This window comes from Artemia sp. Qi Xiang Cuo, chromosome 8 (genome assembly GCF_049724085.1).
Source record: "Artemia sp. Qi Xiang Cuo chromosome 8, ASM4972408v1, whole genome shotgun sequence".
Lineage (NCBI taxonomy): Eukaryota > Metazoa > Arthropoda > Branchiopoda > Anostraca > Artemiidae > Artemia > Artemia sp. Qi Xiang Cuo.
In genome coordinates, this window is record NC_142801.1 from 31,524,082 (window position 1) to 31,551,135 (window position 27,054).

Consider the following 27,054-nt stretch of genomic DNA (forward strand, 5'->3'; position numbering starts at 1 on the left):
ATTAGCCTACTATAAAAACATTTTCCACATGTGGACATCCCTTGACTTTAAGTTAGAAGTTAAAGTCACCCGCGAGCTGTTTACATTAGTTTTGAAAAATATTATTGTTATAATTTTTTCTAAAATCAGCAAATCTTAAACATGCTCTTAGGCTATATCAAATCCACGAACACAAGTATTTTCAAAATAGGCTAATATGACGTTACATCGTCTTCTTGGCGTATTTTTAATTTGTTACTAGGGTTTGCCAATCTTGACAATGTGCCGTGTTTAGCCATAACTGACAGGTAAAAGGTGTTCCAACAACCGGTAGAAACGACACGGACCGACGGGAAAAAAAAGAAGTCTAAATACGGCTTAAACCAGGGGCGGATCTAGAGCAAAATCTTGGGGGGAAGGGCAATGTGACAAGGGTGCCCATGAGCAAAATCTTGGGGGGGGGAATGTGACAAAGGTGCCAATAATTGACCAAGTGGACTAATTTAGTCTAAAAAAGAGTGAAGAAAAACGGGAAAGCGGGCGCTAAAGAAATCTGGGGGGCATGCCCCTCTCCCTGGATCCACTAGTGGCTTAAACTAAGCCTTTCAAGAAAATGAAGAAATGACTGAAATTTAGAAAACAAAAAGATAAAATCAAGCGGGGATAATTATCAACTAGTGAATAAACCAAAAGCAAAGCAGATATTACGTTTTTTTCGCAAGTCATGATTAGCAAGTGTAGTCTCAGAGCCTATCAAATTAAGTCCCTATAATAGGTTTGCAATTTATAGACTTTCTTTAATTAAGATCGTCTGTATTTAAATTAAATTAGAAAGAAATCAGCGACAGAAATACTTTTTGCAGCACACTCAGAATATCCTGGAAATTAAATGGGGGCCCAAAAGGATTTATGAGAAATCTCTAGAAGATTTGAATTTTTGGATAATTTTAAACATAAAAATATTATAATTTGTTTAGTACCCAAGTTACAACAAAATTGGTGCAGGTCCTCCTAGTGAAAAATACCATTGGCCATGATTGCTAAGCCGTTTAATGAAAATAGAGATAGAATTCTAGTCACAAGCCTTTTCTTTAAATTATATTTCTTATTATAAGATCACGTGCCACACCTTAACCTTATATAGTCCAAAGTGTCCACACCCACTTGCACTTGCCTAGTCTATTGATGTTTATTTTTCTCCCCATATACAAGATCTTTCGCCAATGCTTAAAAGTATTACCTAATACTTAAGATGGCTCACATAAACAAACGACACGCTCATTAAAATGTATCCTACCCTTCAGATTGAAACAAAAGGTAACGCAAAAAGGTCAACCGAGTTAGGCTGGCCACTGAACGTTCCCTTCAACAATATTCTCAACAAAGTTGCTCACCGTAATGAAAGTCTCCTTGAACTGAATTTTCCCTCTGGTATGCCCTTATGCATTTCAGTATCCTTGCTTCGGATATCACAACGTAAATATAGCAATGGCAAAGTTTTGCTATATCCCGTATTAAAGTAGTTGAAGCTCCATAATAAGCCCTGGAAATCATAGAGCCCTTGGGCCGCATGGGGTTTAATCACACTCCAACTGTGTCCCACAAAGCCTTTTTTAAAGCACTCTATTGCAACAAATTCTTTAACCAGTCAAAATGGCCACATATAATTATTTGCTTCTAAGCTTTAAATTTGTCCAAATGTGCTTTAAAACAACTAAATTCGAAGTAGGCCTACATCGAATTTTTATTTCTCTAAGCGATACGTAGGAAAGAGATAGGCTACATAGAAGTGCCTAAAAAATCAGTAGCAGTTTTAGGACTCATAATCTCGGGATGGGGGGGGGGAGCAAGATATACTATAAGAGAGTAAAAATATATGATAAAGGGAAGTTGATGTCAGATGTCAGATAAACCAGGAGGGGCAGCTGCCCCCCTGCCTCGGCCTAGAACTGCCACTGCTGAAAATACGTTTTATATAAAAGCCTATAATATGTCTTAGCCAAGTTTAATATACCAAAGAATGTATTATATATGTTCAAATGTTTGCTATTTTTGAATATCATTTGCTTTGTAGCTATTGTATTTTTTTCGTTTTTATTTTGCTTTTTAACTTTCCAAACAGTTCGTGGTAACGAACTGTAATTAAGGAGTGACCCGGCTTACTAGTAACCGAAACTCTAAAAAACAGAATTTTGATACCAATAGATACATCAGAAGAATTGTATTTTTATACTGATTTTAAATATATAAGTTTTATCAAGTTTAATCCTATCCATCAAAAGTTAAGAGCCTGAGAAAATTTGCCTTATTTTCGAAAAAAGTGAAAAAAAAGCTAAAATTCATAGAATTTTAATGAAAATCACATCATCAGATTCAGCATATAAGAGAACCCTACTGTAGAAGTTTCAAGCTCCTATCTGCAAAAATGTGGAATTTCCTATTTTTTGCTTGAAGAAAATTGTTTATTATTAATGTATTTCCACGGTGAAAGGGGTGCCCTATGGCAGAAGGGCACCCTGCTAAACCGGGAAAGGTGCTTTTTTGCGGTTTTGAATTTTTTTTTTGTAGTATACCTTGTCTTTGTCAATTATGTTTGGCTACCCAAATCCAACTTTCAAAAAATAAAAGTTGTTTTTAAATTAGTGTAGGTGACATTAAAGTTTAAAAGTAAGTGAAAAAGATTATTATGTCACCGAGAGGAGAGGAGGTGGGATTTTTATTAAAAAAAAAAAAAAAAAAAAAAAAAAGATCACGGATGCGTGTTTATTTGTTGCTTTTTTTTCCAGGGATGACCGTGTCGACCCACTGGTCCTAGAATGTCGCGAGAGGGCTCATTCGAACGGAAATTAAAAGTTATAGGGCTCTTTTAAGTGAACCAAAAATTGGAGGGCAACTATGCCCCTTCCCACGCTCATTTTTTCCTAAAGTCACCAGATCGAAGTTTTGAGATAGCCATTTTATTCAGCATATTCGAAAAATTTAATAACTATGTCTATGAGGACGACTTAATCCCCGACAGTCCCCGGAGGAAGAGCTGCAAGTTACGAACTTTGTCAATTGTTTACATACAGTACTGGTTATTGGAAAGGATACAGACGTTTTCAGGTTTTTTTTTCTGGTGGGGGAGAGGAGGGAGAGCTTACGTGAGAGGATCTTTCCATGGAGGAATTTTTCATGGGGGAAGATATTTTCCATGAAGGAGACGCTGGATTTCCCAGTATTATTTAAAAAACAATCAGAAATGAAATAAAAAAAACAAGTTTTTTCAACTGAAAGTAAGAAGCTACATTAAAACTTAAAACAAACAGAAAGTATTACGTATATGAGGGGTTTCTTCCAACTGCAAGTAAGGAACAATATCAAACTTAAAACGAACAGAAATTATTACGTATATGAAGGGGTTGTCCCCTTGTAAGTACCTCACTTTTTACGCTATATTTGACTTTTTGTTGCAATTATTTGAAAATGACTCCTGACACACAAGGACCGTTAATGACACGCAAGGACCGTTTTCTTATCCTTTTTTGAACGCACTTGAAACAAGCTATTTGCATCCTACAGGGAGGGCTAAGCAATTAAGTGAACCAAAGCCGAGTAATAAAAAAGAGCACCTGAAAGAAAAACAAATAGCATATAAAGTCTGTAGAAAAAAGTAAAATTAATATGTAAATTTCGTTTTAATTATTCATGTACGGTGAACCAAATCCAAAACCTGCATTAACTCAAAAACGTTCAGAAATTAAATTAAAAAAACAAGTTTTTTTTACTGAAAGTAAGGAGCGACATTAAAACTTAAAAGGAACAGAAATTATTCCGTATATGAGAGGTGCTGTGTCCTCCTCGACGCCCCGTTCACTACACTAAGGTTCGACTCCTTTTCACAACTCTACTTTTTAAAACAATAAAAACTTTAGTGCAAAAATCGGTGCGTTGTGGAGGGGAGAGCCCCTTTCATATATGGGATAATGTTCTGTTCGTTTTAATTTTTAATGTCGCTCCTTATTTTCAGTTTAAAACAAACTTTTTTTTTTATATAAATCGACTAAACGAAAAAACTAAACAAAAGTACATACACACAGGAATGTACACTGAATGTATACAGGAACATACCCATCAACAAGAGGGATGGGGCTTCGTGCCCGTGCTCCTGCCAAAAACTTCAGGGTCCTTCCTATAGTCTTTTAAATAGCAAGCATTTGTTTCGCTTTCGCACTTAGCTTACGCCCCCCTCCAAATCCAAGTTTCTTTATATAACTCAGCCCTCCCCTCGTTTTGAGTTAATCATCCCTACCTTATGGGAGTCGATTCAGTGTAATACTTTTAATAACCTCTTGCTCCGTTTTTGGTGTTATGTTTGAAATGTAACCGTTATTCCATAGAAACTACTAAAGAAAGGAGACATTTGCCATTATTTCTTTTTTGCAGTATTTTCTAAAGCCTTATTTGATCAGACCCTTTTCATAAAACAATTTTCCAAGACGTGACTAGAAGCATAAAACTTCTCTCAGCTCCAGGGTTACCTTTTTCTAGGACTTCATTATAAAAAATTTAATGCTCCGCCCCTAATTTGATTTCCAGCCAATCAAAGCTCTGGAACCAGCTGGCTGAGTGTATTATGGGAGACAAAAAGGACTACTTATTGTATTCTATAAATTATTGCACGTCTACATGCTTTAAAAGATAACAATTTCTTTGTACTGTAATACTACTTTCGTGGAGCTCATTATTTAAATACAGTCTGCTCGAGGAAAAATAAAACAGAGATTGCTATGCCATAAAACGTTTTTAACTAGGACTTTAAAAACTGCAGATTGTTCGTTATTATTATTCATTATTATTTTTTATAATATATGATGGTTGCAGCGTCAAATACAGCTTAGTAAATAAGGAAATGTAGCCTGTAGTAACCGAAAATTTAAAAAGGTGTTTTGAGAATAATTCACAAAAGGACACCGAATATTCATTTCGCAAGTAGCGGATCTTTGGATTGTTGCATTTCCAATAGGTCTATAAACTTGAAGTTAGGTTTCTTTCAGAACGAGATAGTATTTGGTAATAGATGAGCAGAAGCAAAGCGATGGTGCCAGTTTATGAATATTTTTCCTCGGACATTGTTCCTACTATCTTTACATGAAGGTAATATATATTTTAAGCTGAATATTCATTCTGAAAGAATGTCAACATGTAGTGCGAATTGTATTAGGCTAGGCACGGGTATAAAAAAAATACTTCTGGGAATGAGACATAACCATCTTTGTAAGAACAGTAATAAAAAGACGATTTGCCAGGAAACTAGACAAAAAATATTGTAAAAAAGGTCTAATGGTACCTGGTTGCAAGCCCTGTCCTCTTACATGCTTGTTTGCGCATACATTTTAAATTCTGGACCACCAATACTTAACGTAAACCCTCCTTCTCCATTTTATTGCCCCAACAAAGGCCGGTTTTTGAAAAATATTGTGAGGAGGAGTAGCCTATGTTTGGTTCCATACCATACAAGGTCAAAATAATAATGTCCTCTCACTTATATATATTCAGCGAATATGGAAAAAAATGTGACGAAAATATTAGGCTTTTTAGCAATAATTAAATAATTTTTTTTTCAACTGAAAGTATGGAGCAGCATTAAAACTTAAAATGAGGATATTATACGTGTATAAAGGGGGTTGCCCCTTCCTCAATACCTCGGTCTGTACGCTAAAGTTTAATTTTAGTACTTTTAAAAAGCTTCTTATTATTCTAATTAAACGGCCGTTGGGTTTCAGAAGTCATTCTTAGAGATTTGAGACAAAATTCAAACTTTAGCTTAAAGAGCAAGGTGTTGAGGAGGGGACAACCCCCTTCATACACGTAATAATTTCTGTTCGTTTCAAGTTTTATTGTTGCTCCTTACTTTCAGTTGAAACAGCTTGTTTTTTATTTAATTTCTGATCGTTTTTCTAAATAATGTCAGGAAACCTGGCCCCACCTCCACGGAGAATTCCTCCTCCTCACGGAAATATCCTCTTGAGAATTCAATTCAGGTGAAAACTTACCCCGGACAATTACCCTCAACAACTCTACGAGTAAAATTGAGATGGAAAAGAGAAAGCAAGACATATAAAAAGTATTTTGTATAGGAATTCTGGCAAATTCTTCCAGTGTATAATTTCCCTAAAAGTTCCCCCCTGGAAACTTCCCTTCCCATGGAAAATTTCCCTGTGGAAAAACCCCCAACAGAAAATTTGTCCCACCCTAACCTGAAAATGTATGCATACTTCCCAATAACAAATACTATGCGTAAACAATGGGCAAATTCAATAAATTAAAGACCTCTCTCATGGGGCTGTGAGGGGGGGGGGTCATGTTATATCCAAAGGCATAGTTATTGGGCCTTTGAACTATTACGAACAAAATGGCTATCTAAAAAATTTTGATCAGACGATTTTAGGAAAAAAGGAGCGGGGGGCCTAGTTACCCTCTAATCTTTTTGGTCACTTAAAAAGGGCACTAGAATTTTCAATTTCCGTTCGAATAAACCTTCTCACGATGTTCTAGGACCAATGAGTCCATTTTTGCAGACAGGAGCTTGAAACCTCTACAGTAGGGTTTCTCTGATACGTTGAATCTGATGGTGTGATCAGATTCATTTAGATTCTATGAAGTTTAGGGGGTGTTTCCCCCTTTTTTCGACAATCAGGCAAATTTCCTCTCAGGCTCTTAATCTTTGATGGGTACAACTAAACTTAATGTAACCTATATATTTGAAATCAAACAGTTCGTGGTAACGAACTGTAAGTAAGGAGCGACCCGGCTCAATGGTAACCGAAACTCTAGAAAACGGGTTTTTGATACCAATAGATACGTCAAAAGAATCAGATTTCAATGCTGATTTCAAATATATAACTTTCATCAAGTTTAGTGCTACTCATCAAAAGTTAGGCGCCTGAGAAAATTTGGCTGATTTTCAATAAAAAGGAGAAAGACCCCCTAAAAGTTATAGAACCTTAATGAAAATCACACCATCATATTCAGAATATCAGAGAACCCAACTGCAGAGGTTTCAAGCTCCTATCGACAAAAATGTGGAATTTTGCATTTTTTGCCAGAAGAAAGATCACGGATGCGTGCTAATTTGTTTTTGTTTTTTTCCAGAGGTGATCGTATGGACCCAGTGGTCCTAGAATATCGTGGGAGGGCTCATTGAAACGAAAATTAAAAGTTCCAGTGCCCTTTTTAAGTGACCAAAAAAATGGAGGGCAACTAGGCCCCCTCCCGTGCTTATTTTTTTACCAAAGTCACCCGATCAAAATTTTGAGATAGCCATTTTGTTCAGCATGGTCGAAAATATGATAAATATTTCTTTTAAGATGACTTAATCCCCCGAAGTCCCCAGGAGGAGGGCTAAAAGTTATGAACTTTACCCAATGTTAACATATAGTATTGGTTATTGGGAAGTATACAGAAGTTTTCAGGAGTTTTTTTTTTCTGGTAGTGGGAGGGAAGGGTGGGTGGGGGGTTATGTTGGAGGATCTGTTCATGAAGGAAGTTTTAATGGGGGAAGGGAAATTTCCATGAAGGGGGCGCCGGACTTGCCAGCATTATTTTTTGGTTATTGGGAAGTATACAGACATTTTAAGAAAGGATTTTTTTTTCTGGAGGGGGGGGGGCTAGAGGAGGGGGTTACTCGGGAGAATCTTTCCGTGGAGTATGTTTCTGTGGGGTAAGGGACAGTTCGATGAAGTGGGCGTCGGATTTCCAAGCATCATTTAAAAAACGATCAGAATTTAAATTAAAGAAAACAAGTTTTTTAGCTGAAAGTAAGAAGTAACATTAGAACTTAAAACGAACAAAAATTATTACGTATATGAGGGGGCTCTCCCCCAAGTCAATACCTCGCTCTTTACGCTACAGTTTTCTTTCCAGTGCTTTCAAAAGAGCTATCTATTCTAATTAAACGGCCTTTATGATTCAGGGGTTTGTGAATTAATTTTTGTATAACTTTTAACGTAAAGAGCGTGGTATTGACTAAGGGGAGAACCCCCTCATATACGTAATAAAAAAACAATGAAAAAACAAACGATACGGCTCAATAGTAATCGAAACTTTTAAAAACGGAATTTTGATGTCAATAAATGTATCAAAAGAATGTGTTGATAATGCTGATTCTAAATATATAAATTTTATTAAGTTTAGTATTACTCATCAAAGGCTACGAGCCTGAGAAAATTTACCTGATTTTTTTAAAGAGGGGGCAAACATCCCCTAAAAGTGAAAGAATTTTAACGAAAATCACACCATCAGATTCAGCGTATCAGGAAACCCTTTTACATAGGTTTCAAGCTCATATCTGCAAAAAACTGCAACTTCATATTTTTGGCCAGAAGAAAAATATACGAATATAGAAGTTCGTTACGTAAGTTAATTTGTAAAGACATCCATTTAGCAAAAGAAAAGTAAAATTTTTAATGCAAATTTTGTTTAATTATTCAATGACGGTTAGCCAAAATAAAAGCTGCATTAACTAAAAAACGATCAGAAATTAAATTAAAAAAAACAAGTTTTTTAAACTGAAAGTAAATAGCGACATTAAAACTTAAAACGAACAGAAATTATTCCGTATACGAAAGGGGCTGTTCCCTCCTCAACGCCTCGCTCTTTACGCTAAAGTTTGACTCTGTCTCACAACTTTATTTTTTAAAACAATAAAAAACTTTAGCGTAAAGAGCGAGGCGTTGAGGAGGGAACAGCCCCTTTCGTATACGGAATAATTTCTGTTCGTTTTAAGTTTTAATGTCGCTACTTACTTTCAGTTTAAAAAACTTGTTTTTTTTAATTTAATCAGTATAAGAATCCGATTCTTTTGATATATCTATGGGTATCAAATTTCCGTTTTTTAGTATTCTGGTTACTATTGAGCCGGGTCGCTCCTTACTTGCAATTCGTTACCACGAACTATTTGATCAGATGAGTTCCTTTGGGGCTTACCTCCTAAACGTACTTTAGTTGTCATCAGCGTCTCATTACCGTTATGGATAGATGCTCCCGTTTTTTTCAAGCCATTTTTACCATTTTTACAAATGGAATAAAAAAACTTAAAATTTCTAATTTTTTAAATACTGATATTGACAAAAACCTGTGCAAGTTTTCTGGCGTTAAAGATTTTGCGCAATTAGCAGGAATCCCTGTCTGTGTTTTAAGTTCCTAAACAGAGGGGTTGATTCGGGAGGATCTGTCTTTGAAGTTATTTCCAACATTAGCGCAAATTATGTTATCGTGCCGAAAGTTACATGTGTTATACAATCTTCTATATATTAAGTTGCATTTTTTGATAATAATTGCATTTATTTCAGTATCCTCTTTTGTTATTTACAAAAAAAAACACTGTATATGAGAATTAGCTTTAAAATAAGCCCTTTAATAAATTTCTATGATGTTTCAGTTTCCCAATTTGGCAAGGCGAAAAGAAGAAGCGGAGACATCACTACCTCCCATGCTAAACAAGTGATTTTCGTTGTGGATGTGGAACTGTAATTGCTCTGTAAGGGCTTTTAGATTACGATGACCCAAATGGTGCAGATTTTATTTCAATCCAACATCATTTTCAATGTGTTTTAGGCTATTTTTTTGAAGTTTTCCAAAATTTATAATCGCCAAAACTTTTAACCATTAATATTAATCAAAATAAGAATTAACATTCCTTGATCAGCTTTGACTGGTAATTCTTCTTCGCTTGAAAGCGTTTAAAAATGGATTTTCAAATTTTCGGTTACTATGGGCTAGAGATCTGTCTTTACTAGGTTGTGGCATCAGCCGTAACCTTGAGACAGCATCAATTGTCATGCTACCCATAGACATACTAGTGGGTATTTCAGCACTGATTGAAGTGTTGTTACCCAGTCGTATGTACTAAGGTGCTGTGTGAATGAAATGTGGATGAAGTGAACTAACAGATGGGCAATAGGAAATTGGCTGGGACCTGGCCTAATAACTGGAAAGTGTATCGAAAGCAAAGTTTGTATATGTATTATGAAAAATCTTGTAGATTGTTAGAGCTAGGTAAGACCAAACTTCTAAACAAATTGTCTCTTTTCCATTGTTTCCTATGGGTCTGTCATACATGGGTACCAGTAACGGGAGGGGGCTTGAATCGGAAGTCTCCTTCAGATTTTTTCCAGAAAAATAAAATTATTTCAAGCCTTTACTACCTCCAATAGTTTGTTGAGGCTTCAAGAATCAGTCACCCCTACCCCAACCCAAGTGAAATGTTATGTGAGCAACAGACAAGTACATTTTGTAAAATTATCTGAAAACATGGAATTCTTTAAACTACAAGATTTCATTAGAGGTGTAAATTGTCTACTTCTCTATGTACTCTCTTCTTTGGAGTCTTACGATAGCGTTGGCCTACAATATGGGTTCGACCGGTGGAGGATGTCTAGCGTCTCAAACTTTCATAAAGTTTGTGTGTAGAGTATGAAATGTTTATTTATAGGCCTACATATAATACAGTAAGTGCACATGCGACGAGGGCAGAAGCAGAATTAGAACTGATTCAACTAATCTTAATTGGTAGTTTATATTAAGTACACCAAGCAGATAGACATCAGGACGTGTGACAGGAACTGCCCTATATTAATCTATCAACTTAGAGGAATTAAAGCAAATACTCAGAATTGATATAGTCATGTAGGAAATGAACTTTTGACAGAACTTGAGAAACCAATGATGCATCTAACCCGGAAAACCCTACTTTCAAAGTTTACAGAGGCTACCGTGACCGTCCGTATATTTCGGGTGGAGACCCTGACTCTCATACTTAGAAACGTAGTATCTAAGTTTTATAGCTTATTTGTTGAAAATATCGCAAAGCACACCATAACATAAGCATAATAACACCATAAACATCGTGACAATTTTAAAATTTCTTAATTTTGGCGCAGACACAAATATTTTCTCCCCAGTGTACGTGTCATACTTTGAACTTCAGCTTACATAACATACTTGTCTACAAGGCATTTCAATATATAATCATTGGCACCGTCATAACTGTTCAGGGTAGGAATGTAAAGAAATAGCAGCAAATAGAATAAAGGTGTGAAAATAAAATTGTCTGAACGTCAAATTTTGATTTTTTACATAGTATTGCACTAGGTTAAAATTTAGATATGTTTTATCATCCAATTGTTTATTTGTTTTCGTTTTCTGGTAATTCTATTAAGATGGAAAATTAAAAGATCATCTGAAGACAACTTGAGAAAAGCAGGACAGTAGCTATGTTGTCAGTATGAAAAGGAAATCAATGATTTTGTAAACAAATGAGGCCAAAGCAAAGCTCTTCGTACAATCATGATCATCAGGAAATCCCATCCCCGGAATACTTACCCTGGAATACCCACCCTTGGAAACTTACCCACAAACACCTGGATTGGGAAACCTTTTATGTCCTCCGAGTGTAAATACACCAAAATATAATTCTTTTTACTACATACATATTCCTACTATATAAAGAGGTTTTCACTAAAGAGAAAAAGAAATCACAACAGTAACTTCTTGGCAGTTAGTAAATTGCTATGCTGTGTTAAAAAAAAAAAAACCATCAAAGGTGCATCTTGGTGCTCGAATTAGCGTCCAAGAAGTGTTTCAATCCTCCATACAGTCAGTCCCATCTCCAGAACACTGACTTTTAGTTTACTCGGAAGATTGCTATGATGCCTAAATAAAGCTTTCAAGAATTAATCTTTGCCTCAAATTAAAATATTTGACGGTGTTTTCAAGCTCCTGCACTAACTTTTCTCCCATCAGAAAAGTGCCTAGACTTTGACTGCTCTTGTAAAATACTTAGTGCACATATACCTTATGTTGTAATTACATTACAAGTAGAGAAGGGCGGCGAGACAAATTTAAAAAATGCATTCACGGACCCTTTTTGCACCATTAATCTATTCCTATAGTTTCATTTATATACCACTGAATCTTCCCAACTTCATGAAAATTCGCTATTTACCCGTTTTGTCCGATTTTAAAAGCCATTCCAAACAAGCCCATGCACAGGGGGGGGTCTTCAGACCCTTGCCTCCTCCAAAAATTCCTAATTTTAAGATTTTTCGTATACTTTCCTATACTTTCCACATAATTTGTAAATTTATTTTGGTTCATTAAATTTATCCCCCCCCCGTTCTTTTAAACTTATATCGTCTGTCAGAATCGGAATGAAGTGGATCTAATCGAATTAATCGATGAAAAAGGGGTGTTCCATTGCTGTTCCGACACATCCAAATAAGAAAGTCGTGATATTTTGGATCAAGTAATTTTTGGTCTCCTTCCTGACTGTTGGAGGTGGTATTTTCCCACATTTTTCAGGACCATATTTTCTTTCCTGGTTTCTGTCGTGCAGACCAACATATTAGCATATTGGAAATCTTTTAATATGCATCAAATGTTTTTTTAATAATCAACTTTTTAAGGAATTAGTGATTTTACAAATAAAAAATTATTTGAAATTTAAAATTATTTCGATCAGAGTCTATATTGGCCCCCAGGGTACCCTTCTCATTTTCCAGGGAAAAGCCTTGGGCCCCACGGCATGTATTCCCCGGGAAAATCAGGCATCATTTTACAATATACCGAAATAAAGCAAAACATTTTAATCTTCTCATTGGTTGTTTAAAACAGTTAAGTTTTTTATAGGTTTTTTTTCCATTTTTCATTCAAAATATTGATAAATATATCAGGTTTTATTTTGTGACAATCTTTTTTCATAGTTTTTATGTGGCTTTGTCAAACTAACTTCGTTCACACAGTTTGCATTTCATTGTGCTATTCTTGTACTTCTTTCATTAACATTTCATTTCAAACAAATAATTGTGCAACTTGCAGAAGGATAGCCTTTGAAAAAATTGCATGTAGTATTAACCCGTACTGACCCGAAGGCTTAAATAGTTGTTAGCTAACTATCCTCATTTTTTCCACAAAATTTGCCCAACAGTTTATAAAGCAACGCACGCATGTTCCCTTAAGATTTATTAATGTTTTAGGGAAACCGACCAACCCATTTCATAGAAGGGTCTCAATACCCCCATAGGGTTGCAATAACAGCTACTTTGCGGATCTATGAACTATCTATTCATATGCTTTTTCGCAATTTTGAAAGCTATTTATGTTGCATATATGGTGACCCTAATTTTTTGTCAGGTGTTTTGCAATTGCACTCTGTAAATGCAAACCGTTTTATGAAATACACGTTAAAAATACGACATGTAAAATCGATAAAATCTATTTTATGGTTTCTGGCAAAATAATTGCCCAGGTCTTGGCCTCCATAAAGTATTAGATAAGGATTTCCAAATCTATTTAACAAAGACTGGAACGAATGAAATTTGGAAGATTTGTAAGACTTTTTAATATCTAATACCATGACCGTAAAAAGCTATTTTTCACAATATTTGTAAGCAGGTATTAATAAAGGAAGTTTTTTACTAGGACAAGCTCAATAAAATAAATTTTCAAGGCAGCGCTTCCTTTTTGGGATCAAAAAGTTACCTGGAATGGAAAAGAATTTTCTAAAATAAATTTTAATATCTAGTTTGTTATGCGCAACAAGAACCTATTGTTTCGTGGTTTTGCTTTGTCGGTATTTCCCATTTAATTGTAAGTATGCCTCCATATACATTGCCGCCTTCACCTAGGAGCTAGGGATCAGATCAAGACCTACGAGGCTACTTTGGCGAATTTTGAAGTTGTTGTATCGTAAATTAATGGATGGAGAATCGTAGAATCGGGAAATTGTTAAAATTGTTAAAATGGAGAATCGGGAAATTGTTAAAAAAAGATTAGGAAAAAGATATATAAAATGTATTAGGAGAGAAAAAATTATGTATGTGGGGAATTAGAAAGCCGAATAAGAGGTAAGATAGATAGGTAGAAAAGAAAAGGAAATAATGGTGAAATAGTGATTAATTAGACTTACAAATAAGCAGGAAGTCTTAGAGTAAAAAAGAAGAAAGATTTATGGTTAATTTTTTATTTTATTTTCAGAAGTACTTAAAAAAACACCCGGTTTGATTCTATCCATTACATGAAGTATCACCAACCCATTTTCAAGAATACGAATAAGAAGAGGAAACCAGGGAAGGAGTTACATAGATACTGGGGTATTTAGGGGTATTACATAAAATACAGGGGTATTTCAGTATAGACCAAAGAACGCTGGATAAAAGAAACAAAAGAAGGAGAATATAAAATATGTATTAGAAAAGGATTTTGTATATTTTCAATATTATAGGCTATTTTTGAATAATAAAAAAAAGAGAGGCTACTTTGGAGCAAGCAGGAGGGGAAGTTCCTCTGTAAAGATTTGAAAGCATTCTGGAATCAATAGGTTCGTACTTCTGCATATTAGGATGATCAAGGTCAAAATAAAGAGCCTCCATATACAAAACAATAGGGCAAAGTTGGAGTCAATGTCCCTGACCGTACCTGGAAATCTGGTTCAGGGGAAAGCGGATAGTACCTGAAAGGATTATGCAGAAGGAGGAGTCTTACAAAGATTGTTTAGTTTTTAAATGCATTCATATAGATTTATTGAGCAAGAAACAGGTGATAAGGCCACACAGTTCAAAACAGTTACATGTATACACATTTTGAAACAGGAAATTTCCAATTTTTAAGGATTTATTTTGTCGAAGATCAAGTCAACGTATAACATTTTTTAAAATAACAAGTATTTCCTTAGCATTCAAGGAGTTTTGATACCGCGAGAATTCTCTGAAGGAGTTGAAAAAATTTTCAGAATTGCTTTTAGATTGTAAAACGGATATTAAAACTATAAACATAAAGATTTGTATTTTATTGACCCCCGTCTAGAAATGTGCAGAAATTTGTTTATATCTTAGGACAACAAACGGATAAGCTGTCACTATCAGTTTGCCCATGTTTTGTTTGTGGAGATATAAGTTTAGATTTTCTTTTGTTTGTGAAAAACACGAGTCTTCGAAACTTTTTAGATATTATTTTGGGCTATTGTTTATGATCGACACTTAATATTTGTAATCAATTGACTTCAAGCTCGGAACCACTTTTGCGCTTTATTTTTTTGTCAGTGTGAAATCACATTCGGCTGATTTTAAGCAATTTGTCGCATCACCTAGGTGTTTTGGCTGTTATAAAAGAGTTTCATCCATATACAGCTACTAAAATATTTCCACTAGTTTCTACCATTAGAATTGATGAAGAAACTCTGTATATTTAAAGAAAATTGGAGATAGCATAGTTTGATTTCCAAAGTTTGAAAGTTTTCAAGTTTGATAGCAAAGTTTAATGTTGATTTGCAGCGATAAACATTTTTTTACGGAAAAAAATAAGCCAATGAACTAGAAAATGAAATTTGGAACTTAAAATGTTTTATAATTCCCAATAACAAGGTACTATATGTAAACAATAGACAAAGTTCATAGTTTGTAGCCCTTCCTTCGGGGACTGGGGTGGGTTGGGGGGGTTAAGTCATCCTCAAAGACACAGTTATTAGATTTTTAGACTATGCTAAACAAAACGGCTATCTCAAAATTTTGGTCGTTCAACTTTGGGAAAAAAGGGCATGGGAGGGGGCTAGCCACTCTCCAATATTTTCTTTGGGTTTCTGATCAAATGAGCCCTCTCCCGACCTTCTAGGACCACTTGTTTGATACGACCACCCTTGAGCAAAATATGCAAAAATTAAATAAAAAAATAAAAATGTGATCCCCCAGACACCATGGGCTCGAACTTATGTAGGTCAATAAGGGGGATGCATGCTATATGTAAGACTGCATTTGTGTAATGTGCAAGGAAACTGAACTAAGTGGGGGAGTTAGATGAAAACAGCTCACTTAGAACATCCAATAAGGGAAAATCTTGGATATTTTACGTTTAAGGTTTTATATCTTAGTGAAATCGTTAATGTGCCTGTTAACTATGGTCCGTTGCACTCACCACGGTTTTGTGGTCCTTATTACGTTTAAAAGACCTTATTTGTTTTGTCCTGCCAAATGGCCAATATTCCAAAATGTCTTTTTTTCCAAAAACGAAAATGGCTTTTTTAATTATAATTTTTTCTTAGAGTAAAAAAGAAGAAAGATTTATGGTTAATTTTTTATTTTATTTTCAGAAGTACGAAAAAAAACACCCGGTGTGATTCTATCCATTACATGAAGTATCACCATCCCATTTTCAAGAATACGAATAAGAAGAGGAAACCAGGGAAGGAGTTACATAGATACTGGGGTATTTAGGGGTATTACATAAAATACAGGGGTATTTCAGTATAGACCAAAGAACGCTGGATAAAAGAAAAAAAAGAGGAAGAATCTCAAAATATATATTAGAAAAGGGTTTTATATATTTTTAATATTATAGGCTATTTTTGAATAATAAAAAAAAGAGAGGCTACTTTGGAGCAAGCAGGAGGGGAAGTTCCTCTGTAAAGATTTGAAAGCATTCTGGAATCAATAGGTTCGTACTTCTGCATATTAGGATGATCAAGGTCAAAATAAAGAGCCTCCATATACAAAACAATAGGGCAAAGTTGGAGTCAATGTCCCTGACCGTACCTGGAAATCTGGTTCAGGGGAAAGCGGATAGTACCTGAAAGGATTATGCAGAAGGAGGAGTCTTACAAAGATTGTTTAGTTTTTAAATGCATTCATATAGATTTATTGAGCAAGAAACAGGTCATAAGGCCACACAGTTCAAAACAGTTACATGTATACCCATTTTGAAACAGGAAATTTCCAATTTTTAAGGATTTATTTTGTCGAAGATCAAGTCAACGTATAACATTTTTTAAAATAACAAGTATTTCCTTAGCATTCAAGGAGTTTTGATACCGCGAGAATTCTCTGAAGGAGTTGAAAAAATTTTCAGAATTGCTTTTAGATTGTAAAACGGATATTAAAACTATAAACATAAAGATTTGTATTTTATTGACCCCCGTCTAGAAATGTGCAGAAATTTGTTTATATCTTAGGACAACAAACGGATAAGCTGTCACTATCAGTTTGCCCATGTTTTGTTTGTGGAGATATAAGTTTAGATTTTCTTTTGTTTGTGAAAAACACGAGTCTTCGAAACTTTTTAGATATTATTTTGGGCTATTGTTTATGATCGACACTTAATATTTGTAATCAATTGACTTCAAGCTCGGAACCACTTTTGCGCTTTATTTTTTTGTCAGTGTGAAATCACATTCGGCTGATTTTAAGCAATTTGTCGCATCACCTAGGTGTTTTGGCTGTTATAAAAGAGTTTCATCCATATACAGCTACTAAAATATTTCCACTAGTTTCTACCATTAGAATTGATGAAGAAACTCTGTATATTTAAAGAAAATTGGAGATAGCATAGTTTGATTTCCAAAGTTTGAAAGTTTTCAAGTTTGATAGCAAAGTTTAATGTTGATTTGCAGCGATAAACATTTTTTTACGGAAAAAATAAGCCAATGAACTAGAAAATGAAATTTGGAACTTAAAATGTTTTATAATTCCCAATAACAAGGTACTATATGTAAACAATAGACAAAGTTCATAGTTTGTAGCCCTTCCTTCGGGGACTGGGGGGGGTAGGGGGGCTTAAGTCATCCTCAAAGACACAGTTATTAGATTTTTAGACTATGCTAAACAAAACGGCTATCTCAAAATTTTGGTCGTTCAACTTTGGGAAAAAAGGGCATGGGAGGGGGCTAGCCACTCTCCAATATTTTCTTTGGGTTTCTGATCAAATGAGCCCTCTCCCGACCTTCTAGGACCACTTGTTTGATACGACCACCCTTGAGCAAAATATGCAAAAATTAAATAAAAAAATAAAAATGTGATCCCCCAGACACCATGGGCTCGAACTTATGTAGGTCAATAAGGGGGATGCATGCTATATGTAAGACTGCATTTGTGTAACGTGCAAGGAAACTGAACTAAGTGGGGGGAGTTAGATGAAAACAGCTCACTTAGAACATCCAATAAGGGAAAATCTTGGATATTTTACGTTTAAGGTTTTATATCTTAGTGAAATCGTTAATGTGCCTGTTAACTATGGTCCATTGCACTCACCACGGTTTTGTGGTCCTTATCACGTTTAAAAGACCTTATTTGTTTTGTCCTGCCAAATGGCCAATATTCCAAAATGCCTTTTTTTCCAAAAACGAAAATGGCTTTTTTAATTATAATTTTTTTTTTCAAATAAGAAATTGTAGCCAAAATAAACCCGAGACTGGATGACTCGTAACCCTTGCGTACGCTATTGTAACTGAAACTTTTCTTTTTACGGTTGAAGCTGAATTCATATAGCTTTAAAATGCTGGCATAGCCTGTGTAAAAAAAACTAAACTTATTGATTTGAGTAATACTTTATAAAGAACAGAGTAAGCGTTTATATAAAGTATGCATTTTTTTTACTCGTGGACGTCCAAGGAAGCAAGAGAAGCAACTCTATCTTAAAAAACCCATATTTTTTTGCAGTTTTGCAAAAATCATATAATAAATAAATAAGTTTCCAACTTGCAAAACAAAACGTATACCTTAGGAGCATAAATAGAAAGAAAAAGAACAAGATAAACGGAAAGAAGCGAGAAAACGGACTCAGTAACAGTATGATGAAAGCAGAAAATACAAAATATGGATTCACTACAAAATTACCAGAACAAACGGAAAACCATAGATATTACTCCTTCATACGACAAAATGTAGTTCAGTTATGGCCCGCGATGGTGCCTCGCATCAGCTGTTGACATTTGAAAAAATGATATTCACACTCTTTATTTATACTGATTATGCGTACAATATGTATTATTTTTTTTTTCATTCATCCAAGCAGTTGGAATATCATAAATTTGTGTTTTTGCGTAGCAAGTTTTAATTTTGTACCTAACTTCTGAGCAACTATCTATCTTATTTTTGATCGAACGCTGTTAAAATATAGTAAATTAAGAATAGAAATGACTAAAATATATATTTGCCAATAATATAGACCAATATACGGGATCACACCAAACTTTAACCATCGAGAGGAGGAGAATTTAAACCAGGGACGTACGCAGGAGAAGGGCCTTGGTCCCCCCTAAAAAAACTATATGTCTTGTTCACATTATCTAACAAGATTTGTTTTATTGTCATTAGTCCCCAGCTTGAAACAAAAAATCCTGCATAAGTGCCAGGTTCAAACCTAGAAATCGATCCCTTTATGTACCACACAGCTTTGCCTATTGAAAAAGGAAATGAACTAACAAACAAAGAAACATGATGTAAGTTCTTTATTGTGAGTTGTGTAAATTTGCAGTTTTTACCGAAATCTTGCTTACGTTTTTCCTAATATCTCCTGCAAGCCTTCATCCAAATGGTCAAATATTTATATCTAGATTAAATTGGCAACTTTAGTAAAGAACTGATAGAAATAATCTGGAATGAGGGATGTAAGTGACAAGCCTAGAAAATTTAAATAAAACTCCAAGATAAACGTTAACGATTGCATTATTACCAGCTTATTCTCCAATAGCCGTGTCACAGCTTAAGTGCGCTTGACATGTGATGAAAAGATAAGAAGGAGTAATAAACTTTAACAAGTAATTAAGAAATTCGATTCTAATTCTTTTTTTTGAAACGCTATGATGAATATCAGAAGCTAAACTAAAAATTAAAACACACTGTTCACGGATACTTTCGCCTCATGTAATTTTTTTTGAATTGGAAACCCTTAGAAATATTAAAATTATTTTGTCCACGAGAATGACCTTTCGATAACTTCGTATTATTGCAAGGGAAAATGAAATAGCAGGCTAAATAATTGGCATGTGTAGGCTACTTACCAACTTCGTTGACCATGAAGAAAATTGTGACTTATTTTGTATAAATAAAAAGCAACACTTTGAAAAACTGCTAAGAAATATATTTCCTTATTAGCCATAGTATCAAGTAATTTTTGTAAGGGGCCTGATACTTTCTATTGTAGGTGCAAACACTATTTAGCTTCTATCCCCGCATGACGTTCCTCAAAATCAGCCTCGGATTTCACCTCCAAGTCTCTAGTCCCACTTTTATGCCGTCAAAGTACGCATGGGAATCTAGATAAGGGGTTTCCTAATATATCGAAATATGGGGCTGGGGATTATCGTTACAGTAAGAAACAGGCATTCCGTATGCAAATTTTAGGATGTCCAAAGAACAAGTTGTACATATTGTAACATTTTACGAGACGTAGTAGGGAGTATAGAGAAGAGGGGTAATTAGGCTTCAAGCCCCCTTATGTTTACTTGTTCCCTATGTACACAAAATAGCATGGCGCGCATCCCTCGTTGGTTTTGACTGTGTAATTTGGGCAAAACCCTACCTTGGAAATATTCACTTAAAAGAGCAGTGACAGTTAATTTCAGATTTTTATCCATTTAGTTTTTTTATAAATATAAACTTAAGACACCTCTGTGAATACTAGATTGAAAATATTTGACTATAAAAGAAAAAAATATGTCAGTTCAGGCATTGAAGCATAAAAAAACCGTAAAATATGAGTAGATAACTTCAATTCAGATATTCTAAATCAAGAAAATAATTTATAAAAAGTTGCGTTAAATTTAATTCTGAAATTTTTTTGCTTAGACTGAATATTGACTTTTTTTGAAGCTTTTTTTTACTTTTTTTAACTCATACACAGTTAAATGTTGTACTAATAGATTTGGTACACAATTTATCTATGTAGATTGCAGAGTGTCAAAACGAAAAAAAATAATCTAAGGGTAACAACCATCCTGTTCCTGATGTAATGAGCCAAATTAACTACAAAAACAAACAAAACAAAAGCAAAAAATAAGCTGTACCTGAGTGGTTAGTTTGTGTTTGTTGCGGATTTCCCTGATCTTGCTGCTGAAGACTAGCTGAGACTCCACTTTCTTTAGTCTCCTGTGACTGTTGCGGGATTGCTTTTGGCCCATCTTCTTGAATTATTGGAGGAAATATTGTCATTAAGCTGCTATTTCGTCCATCTCCTCCTATACCTGGGTTTGAGTTAGAAGAGGAGGACCCTTCTTTGTGAATAGCCATGTGCTCAATCAATGCTTCTGTCGTTGTGAAGATTTTTTGGCACAGAGGACAAGCAGGGGTGGTGGAAGTTCCAATAAGGGCGGCATGCTGCTGTGAACAAACGGTTTGTACAATGAATTACATAGCTTCGTATAAACAACTATATTTATCGACTCTTAAACTCTGGTATATTTTTTTCGCAATAGAGTAAATTGTTGTATAAGTCTTGTATCTAATAAAGTACGTTAACTCGCCGACGAACGTCACTTCTAGGCTTACATTCAGGATTTGATTGCTAAATACGGGCGTATATACAGGGGGCTTCAGACCAGTCCTCCATACTTCTTTCTCGAGATATTAATTATTATTATTATTTTCTATCTATACGATGTACTTCATTTTTTCTGATACTCTTTTCGAATATTTGTCCAGTAAAATGTCCCCCGGGTTAAATTTCTACATAATTGCCGGTCTAAATATAAAAACTTATATAACTATTTTGTCGTCATCAGGCCTGGCTCAGGCATCAGGCTTATTCTCACATTCATTAATCCTTCTTAATAATTACATATTTTTTACTGAAAATATTCCAAAAATCGTAGATTTTTGTCCAAACACCAATTAAAGAAGAATAGCAAAATAGGAAAAAACAAAACGTGCCTGGATTGAGCAAACAAGATGTATTCCTCGCCTTGTCATATTAACTGTGAGACATTTTTCAAATAAATCTAAGCAAACAGAAGCATCCCGGGGAGAGTTCTTTTCAATTTCAATCGTTAATTTTTAATGTGTATTTTAATAAATGCAAAAACCAAGTTTCGTGATCATGCTCTAAGTTCGTTGCTATTTTTCTACTGAAAACCTTTTTGTCCATTTATTCCGCGAGGGAAAATTTTGTGTTCGTAAAAGGTTAATAAATATATAAGAGATAAATAGGGGCGTATCCAGGATTTTCTGGATCCTGGGGGGGGGATTATAAAATGAAACTTAAGAAACGCATCAAAAATGTTTTATATGCATTTTTATCACGTTTTTACAAGTCAGACAAAAATTTCAGGGGAAGAGGGTTTAAACCCCGCCCCCTGGATAGGGCCTCGGGGGTAAATGATCTTACTCGCACTCATAAAAAAAACAAACAAAAACCACTCACAAAATGGTTTGGTATACTGACCCTTTCAACCCAAGGAGTAACTATATAGAACCTTAAAATGTTTAACAGGGTATGAGCCAGTTTAAGGTAAATATTTAATTCATATAAATATAAAATCAAAAAGATTGAAATAAAGCAAGTTCCTTCTTTTCAGTAAACTTTAAATTAATCTGAAAATCAAGCTTATGGTATTTGTTAGGATAATTATGTGTATTTTAGTTGGTGAAATGGCTAGGTGATGTATGTTTTGTAATATAATTTTATGTACAGTTTTTAGTGACTTTGGACATGCATTGACAGGCGGAAACCGAAGATAGAATGCTCCCCTTTTAAAGAAATAGCTGAAACATAAATATTCTTTATCCTTAGATGAATATAAAAAGAATCGAAAAAAAACTTTTTTCGTGTAAAAATGAAATCAAACAGCGAGAACAAAAAATGGAGGCCTACATGTTTTCAGTAAGACTGAAAATGGCAAATGTTTAGTTCAAATGTTTCCTAAGGCAATAGCTAGCCAAATGAAACACTTTCTGTTCCAAAAACGGTAAGATTTGTTAGATTCTAAGATGTTTGAACAAAAAAAAATGTTCAAACGAGGTTACTCTGTATTTTCTATGACCATTACTTGAATACAATCACCCTTGAAAAAAAGTTTCAATGCAGGCGGCGCTCTACCTTCATACAAAATTGCTTCCAATAGTCTCTTCGAATGTCGAAATGATTGAAATTTGATGGCTGCCTTCAGTTTTAAGTTATTTAGCTCTATTAAAATTTTTGCTTAATAATATTCTCATCCTATTCGGGCTAAAGTATTTGCCCGGCAGGACAATATAATCGAAAATAACATTTTATTACAGCTTATCTTAGTAATACTAATTACAACTATAACTATTGTAAAGCTTTAAAATCAATAAATTTCACCTATTTAGAAACTGCAAGAATAATTAGAATGCTGATTATATATATGCATAATACGTTAATTCTAAAGTTGTTTTCTTGAAAGATATTAGAAGATGAGAATTTGCATAATTTTAAAATAGGACTTAGACTCTCTCAAAAGGGGTTCGATCTTGATAGACATTAAATAAAAAAAAACAAGTTCATTTAACTGAAAGTAAGGAACGACGTTAAAACTTCAAACGAACAGAAATTATTCCGTATATGAAAGGGGCTGTCCCCTCATCAATGCCTCGCTATTTACGATAAAGTTTTTTATTTTTTAAAAAGATAGAACTGTGAGAAAGTAAAACTTTAGCGTAAAGAGCGAGGCGTTGAGGAGGGGACAGCCTTTTTCATATACAGACTAATTTCTGTTCGTTTTAAGTTGTAACGTCGCTCCTTACTTTCAATTAAAAAAACTTGTTTTTTTATTTAATTTTGGAACGATTTTGAATTAATGCAGGTTTTGATTTGGCTCCCCGTACATGAATAATTAAAAACAAAAATTGCATATTAATTTTACTTTTATTTGGTTAAATGGCTTTCTCTAAACTTGTTTAATTTTATTTACGAATGTTTTTATTATTAATAAATATACGTAACTTACGAATTAACTTACGTAACGAACTTATATATTCATATATTTTTAATACGTATATTAGGGGGCTCGCCCCCTAGTTAATACCTCGCTCTTTAATCTAAAGTTTTAATTTTGGTCCAATTCTTAAAAAATGACCCCTTAATCACCATGGCCGTTATTTAGAATAAATAGCTCTTATGAAAGTACTAAAAAATCTTTGGCTTAAAGAGCGAGGTATTGACTAGGGGGTGAACCCAATCATACACGTAATATTTTCTGTTCGTTTTAAGTTTTGATGTTACTCCTTATTTTCAGTTCGAAAACTTGTTTTTTTTATATATAATTTCTGATCTTTATTTAAATAATGCTGGGAAATCCGGCACCCCCTTCATAGCAATGTCTCTTCTCCCATGAAAACTTCATTCATGGTAAGATCCTCCCACATAACCCCCGACCCACTCCCCCCCCACTACCAGAAAAAATCCCCTCTGAAAACGTCTGTATACTTCCCAATAACCAATACTATATGTTAACATTGGGTAAAGTTCATAACTTTCAGTCCTCCCCCCGGGGACTTTTGGGGGGATTAAGTCATCCGAAAAGACATATTTATCATATTTTCGACCATACTGAACAAAATGACTATCTCAAAATTTTGATCGGGTGACTTTGGGAAAAAATGAGTGTGGGAGGGGGCCTAGTTGTCCTCCATTTTTTTTTGGTCACTTAAAAACGGCACTAGAACTTTTAATTTCCGTTCTAATGAGCCCTCCCACGATATTCTAGGATCACTGGGTCGATACGATCACCCCTGGAAAAAAAAAACAAAAAACAAACAAACAAACAAACAAATAAACACGCATCTGTGACCTTTCTTCTGTCAAAAAAAAAATTGCAAAATTCCACATTTTTGTAGATAAGAGCTTGAAACCTCTGCAGTAGGGTTCTCTGATACGCTGAATATGATGGTGTGATTTTAATTAAGGTTCTATACTTTTTAGGGGGTCTTTCCCCCTTTTTTCGAAAATCAGCCAAATTTTCTCAGGCGCGTAACTTTTGATTAGTAGGACTAAACTTGATGATACTTATATATTTGAAATCAGCATTAAAATCTGATTCTTTTGATGTATCTATTGGTATCAAAATTCCGTTTTATACAGTTTCGGTTACCATTGAGCCGGGTCGCTCCTTACTTACAGTTCGTTACCACGAACTGTTTGATTACACAATGAAGTTTAACATGTAAGAGAACCCTAAAGACACTACCTAAAAAAATAATTTCTTGTTTTACAGAGGGTATTCACGAATGTGATCGATTTTCTGAAATACGTTCATTTCTCATAATATACGGAACGGAACACTTTATCTTCATTTTAAGCTTTACATTCTTTACCTTCTTACCCTCTTTACCCTCTTTGTCCCTCTTTACCTTCTTTCGAAGAATATATATATATTTTTTTTTGTTTAATTAAAAATCAAAGAATGTTCTAAGTTTAAAATTTTATGTTTGCCTACGATACAATTTGTAGGTATATGCAATTTCTCTATTTGATGACGAGCAGTAGAAATAAGCTGTTGAGTAAGAAATATGTAGTGCAGTACAGAATGTCAGGAGATCAACCGACTTCATTAAACAATCCTCAAAGAGGCTCTATCATGGCTTATTTTTGGAATGTCGCTACTTCTTCGATTGCCTAATTTTTGTCTTTTCTGATTTGTTTGAAAAGCACATATAAAAAATCTTTTCTTTTTGTTTTGAACCCATTCACTTTCAACATTTTCACCGTTAAAGACCTCTTTAGCAAGCTAAAACATTTTTATCTTCTTATATTTGACAAAAAGCTTTCATTCTTATTTATTATTCTTGCTTACTCAATATTTCATTTAATATTGCTGGAGGACGTGAAGTTTACCTGAAACCGAAAAGAGACAATATACTTTAAATCCCCTTTCGAAAATTTAGCGCATACATTCCGCTTTTACTGTTTGCTTTTGAACTTTTACTTTTCTACATGATGGAGAAACTTTTCTATCCAGAAGGTTTTCTGGATCCAATCTAATGCTACTTTTTCCAAAAGATCTAAAGAAAACACCCAATGGCAGCCTCTTCATGCCTCCCATCTGCTGGGAAGATTATTAATTTGGAAAATTTTTGAAAGATGAGAGACTTTTCTTGCATTAGGACTCCATTGGGAAATAACAAGTTTCCATAATTGAGAGCTGTGCGCGTTTCTAAAAAGAGGAATTATATTTCAAAGCTACTTTCTGAAAGTCGAGTAATTAGACGAGCTTCTGGAAAATTATATTTTGTTTTTACCAATTAAAAGGATTGTCTTATAACTTAAAATATATTTTTAGTAGCATTTAAGTGATAAAAACCCAAGTAAATGTGTTACTCGTGAAGTAATCTAAACAAAACTTGATAATTTACTGTTATTATTAATTTACTATAGACAAGGTTTAATTGTTTTATATTAGTGACTTTCTTTTATTAATTTAAAGTGTTAATATTTAATATTGTCGCGGGTTATTTTATTTGGAACGGAGGTCAATGATGTAAGTCGATAAGCTCTGCCAGAGTCGACCCAGCTCTAGATAAGTAAAAATCTGAGAAAAACACACGGGAAGCGTTAGATGATTTGCCCCCAACCAGGTATTGCATTCCTGACCGAAGGCAGTAAATCAGGAGATCTGTACCTGCAAAACGCAGACCATTAGTCAGCATGCGAAAAAGCTTTTTTTAAGTTAATATTTAAGCACACAAATTTGTGTTTTTTCCAGGATGAAAAAATTCCCCAGGCCCCCACCGCCCTATGTTATATTTAATATGATTTTTTTTTTATTCCAGGATAAAAAAAAGTCCCCAGGCCCCCACCACCCTATGTTATGCTTAAAATAAAAAAAAAAATGTAGAAGAAAACCATCGATGCATATAAGCAGGAATTTTGTTGTTATTTTATTTCGTTCAAAAGAGATAAAAAAAATGGAATGCTACCAAAATAAGCAAAAAGAATGAACACATAACAACAAAAATAGTAAAAGTAGTTTTTGGTATAGGGCTATGCACAGAAAGGGGGGAGGGGTTCTGGTATTCTATGAGTGAATTTAGAATTAATAAAACCGGTGCAGGGCTCCCCTTTTAAAACAGCTACAAAAGTTCAGGTCCCCTTTTCTAAACTAAACAGTATCATAACAACATTTTTATTAAATTATATTCAAAAAATATCTTTATGTGATTTAAGAATGACGTTCAAAAGTTCAGTTGAACTGTCTTCCAGTCCATTCGGGACTGGAATCCCAAAGGTAGAGCTAAAAGCTGCCAAGAAGCAGCTAAAATGTTGAAAAATCAATGAGCCACGTGGTCTATCAGTTGCCTTTGTTCTAGGCCCATC

At 34.4% G+C, this 27,054-nt stretch overlaps 1 protein-coding gene across 1 annotated transcript in view; it reads right to left on the reverse strand.

Moving 5' to 3' along the window:
- The window catches only part of dati (zinc finger protein datilografo), a 264,856-nt gene that overhangs the window by 47,603 nt on the left and 190,199 nt on the right, over positions 1-27,054 (reverse strand). The window contains exon 5 of the mRNA XM_089093362.1: positions 20,792-21,101. Within this exon, the coding sequence (XP_088949488.1) occupies positions 20,792-21,101 (310 nt within the window). The remainder of the gene's footprint in view (positions 1-20,791; positions 21,102-27,054) is intronic.